At 56.2% G+C, this 2774-nt stretch overlaps 1 protein-coding gene across 1 annotated transcript in view; it reads right to left on the bottom strand.

Annotated features, from left to right (window-relative positions):
• Window positions 1-245: 245 nt before the first annotated feature.
• The window catches only part of RTKN (rhotekin), a gene marked incomplete at its 3' end in the record, with an annotated part of 10848 nt that continues 8319 nt past the window's right edge, over window positions 246-2774 (bottom strand). The window contains exons 3-5 of the mRNA XM_018575744.1: window positions 2467-2520; window positions 2146-2263; window positions 246-458 (exon numbers count right to left, since the gene is read on the bottom strand). Of these exons, the coding sequence (XP_018431246.1) occupies window positions 246-458; window positions 2146-2263; window positions 2467-2520 (385 nt within the window). The remainder of the gene's footprint in view (window positions 459-2145; window positions 2264-2466; window positions 2521-2774) is intronic.

The following is a 2774-nucleotide window of genomic DNA, read 5'->3' on the forward strand; positions in this document are numbered from 1 at the left end:
CCCGAAGGGTCAAAGGAAGGCCCAGATCTTGATGGGATGAGCATTGGTTCTTCAGAATACTGTTGTCCAATGGCCACCACGATTGGGTCAAAGCTTGGGGGTGTGTCTCTCTGCCCCCCTCCATAGGAGTAAACTTCATACTGATAATAACAGACGCATGTCGGAGGATCCCGTATTATGAGGTCACACATTGCGGTGACCTCACGCGGGAGTGGTCTCAGGTCCGGCCAATACCGGTCACTTACGGGACACTGGGGATGGGTAGAAGGATGGGACTTCCCCCGCCGTTGCTGCACGTTCCCTCCAAGGCAGTCCGTACCCTCCGACCCGATGACCGACCCAAGGAGTTGCTCAGTTTAGTGGACAGTCTTCTGGGGGTCCCGGACAAAGAAAAGTCCTCGTCCACAGCACAGCTGTACAACTGAAGACTGAGCTCGAAGCCCGGCTCCACATCCGAGCTGGAGAGAGAAGGAGACATGCGATCAATGGGGAGTAATACAGGCAGGACTGGTGATGGATAGGGAGTAATACAGGCAGGACTGGTGATGGATGGGGAGTAATACAGGCAGGACTGGTGATGGATGGGGAGTAATACAGGCAGGACTGGTGATCTATGGGGAGTAATACAGGCAGGACTGGTGATGGGTGGGGAGTAATACAGGCAGGACTGGTGATCAATAGGGAGTAATACAGGCAGGACTGGTGATGGATGGGGAGGAATACAGGCAGGACTGGGGATGGATGGGGAGGAATACAGGCAGGACTGGGGATGGATGGGGAGGAATACAGGCAGGACTGGGGATGGATGGGGAGGAATACAGGCAGGACTGGGGATGGATGGGGAGGAATACAGGCAGGACTGGGGATGGATGGGGAGGAATACAGGCAGGACTGGGGATGGATGGGGAGGAATACAGGCAGGACTGGGGATGGATGGGGAGGAATACAGGCAGGACTGGGGATGGATGGGGAGGAATACAGGCAGGACTGGGGATGGATGGGGAGGAATACAGGCAGGACTGGGGATGGATGGGGAGGAATACAGGCAGGACTGGGGATGGATGGGGAGGAATACAGGCAGGACTGGGGATGGATGGGGAGGAATACAGGCAGGACTGGGGATGGATGGGGAGGAATACAGGCAGGACTGGGGATGGATGGGGAGGAATACAGGCAGGACTGGGGATGGATGGGGAGGAATACAGGCAGGACTGGGGATGGATGGGGAGGAATACAGGCAGGACTGGGGATGGATGGGGAGGAATACAGGCAGGACTGGGGATGGATGGGGAGGAATACAGGCAGGACTGGGGATGGATGGGGAGGAATACAGGCAGGACTGGGGATGGATGGGGAGGAATACAGGCAGGACTGGGGATGGATGGGGAGGAATACAGGCAGGACTGGGGATGGATGGGGAGGAATACAGGCAGGACTGGGGATGGATGGGGAGGAATACAGGCAGGACTGGGGATGGATGGGGAGGAATACAGGCAGGACTGGGGATGGATGGGGAGGAATACAGGCAGGACTGGGGATGGATGGGGAGGAATACAGGCAGGACTGGGGATGGATGGGGAGGAATACAGGCAGGACTGGGGATGGATGGGGAGGAATACAGGCAGGACTGGGGATGGATGGGGAGGAATACAGGCAGGACTGGGGATGGATGGGGAGGAATACAGGCAGGACTGGGGATGGATGGGGAGGAATACAGGCAGGACTGGGGATGGATGGGGAGGAATACAGGCAGGACTGGGGATGGATGGGGAGGAATACAGGCAGGACTGGGGATGGATGGGGAGGAATACAGGCAGGACTGGGGATGGATGGGGAGGAATACAGGCAGGACTGGGGATGGATGGGGAGGAATACAGGCAGGACTGGGGATGGATGGGGAGGAATACAGGCAGGACTGGGGATGGATGGGGAGGAATACAGGCAGGACTGGGGATGGATGGGGAGGAATACAGGCAGGACTGGGGATGGATGGGGAGGAATACAGGCAGGACTGGGGATGGATGGGGAGGAATACAGGCAGGACTGGTGATGGGTGGGGAGTAATACAGGCAGGACTGGTGATTGATAGGGAGTAATACAGGCAGGACTGGTCACATGGTACAATATCGCGTACTGGATACTCACAAGACAATGGGGTTCACAAAGCAGATATCGGTGGCAGTTCGATCCACAAAGACCATTTCTGTGTCGCAGACCTCCCCGCGGATCTGCAGGGCGCAGAACACGGCGCAGCGATGGAGCTCTGCAACATAAGGAAAGAAGGGAGGTGAGGGCGGTGCAGGGATCATACACTGGTCATTTCAGACATGTAAGAGGACGTCACCACACGCTGGACGATTGGATGTCAAGCTCTGACACTGCGATGAGGGTGGCGTGTGCCGGTCTGAGTGCGGGAATTGGGGGCGTGGCCTGTACAGAATGTAGGTAACACTGCTAGGGGCTCACCTCCTTTATTCTTGAAGTATTCACTGTCCTTCCACATGAGGGGAATCCGGAGATCTACAAAGAGACAAATATATCAATGGAAGTATGAAACAAATGAGCTTCGAGGGCCAACTCACCAAAATGTGGTATTTCAGTTGTAGGTGGAGCCTGGTGGGAGTGATCAGCCTCTGGCATCTGATATGTCCATCAGTGGGGTCTCCCTACTATACATCCTGCCTCTGTTCCCGTCCAACTGGGAGCTTGAGGTGTTCCCGTCCACGCAGAGATAGTGAATGAAGATAAGGAGTCCGGAAAGAAGTCCCCCCCCC

This window comes from Nanorana parkeri, unplaced genomic scaffold (assembly GCF_000935625.1).
Source record: "Nanorana parkeri isolate BGI_ZX_2015 unplaced genomic scaffold, ASM93562v1 scaffold4597, whole genome shotgun sequence".
NCBI lineage: Eukaryota > Metazoa > Chordata > Amphibia > Anura > Dicroglossidae > Nanorana > Nanorana parkeri.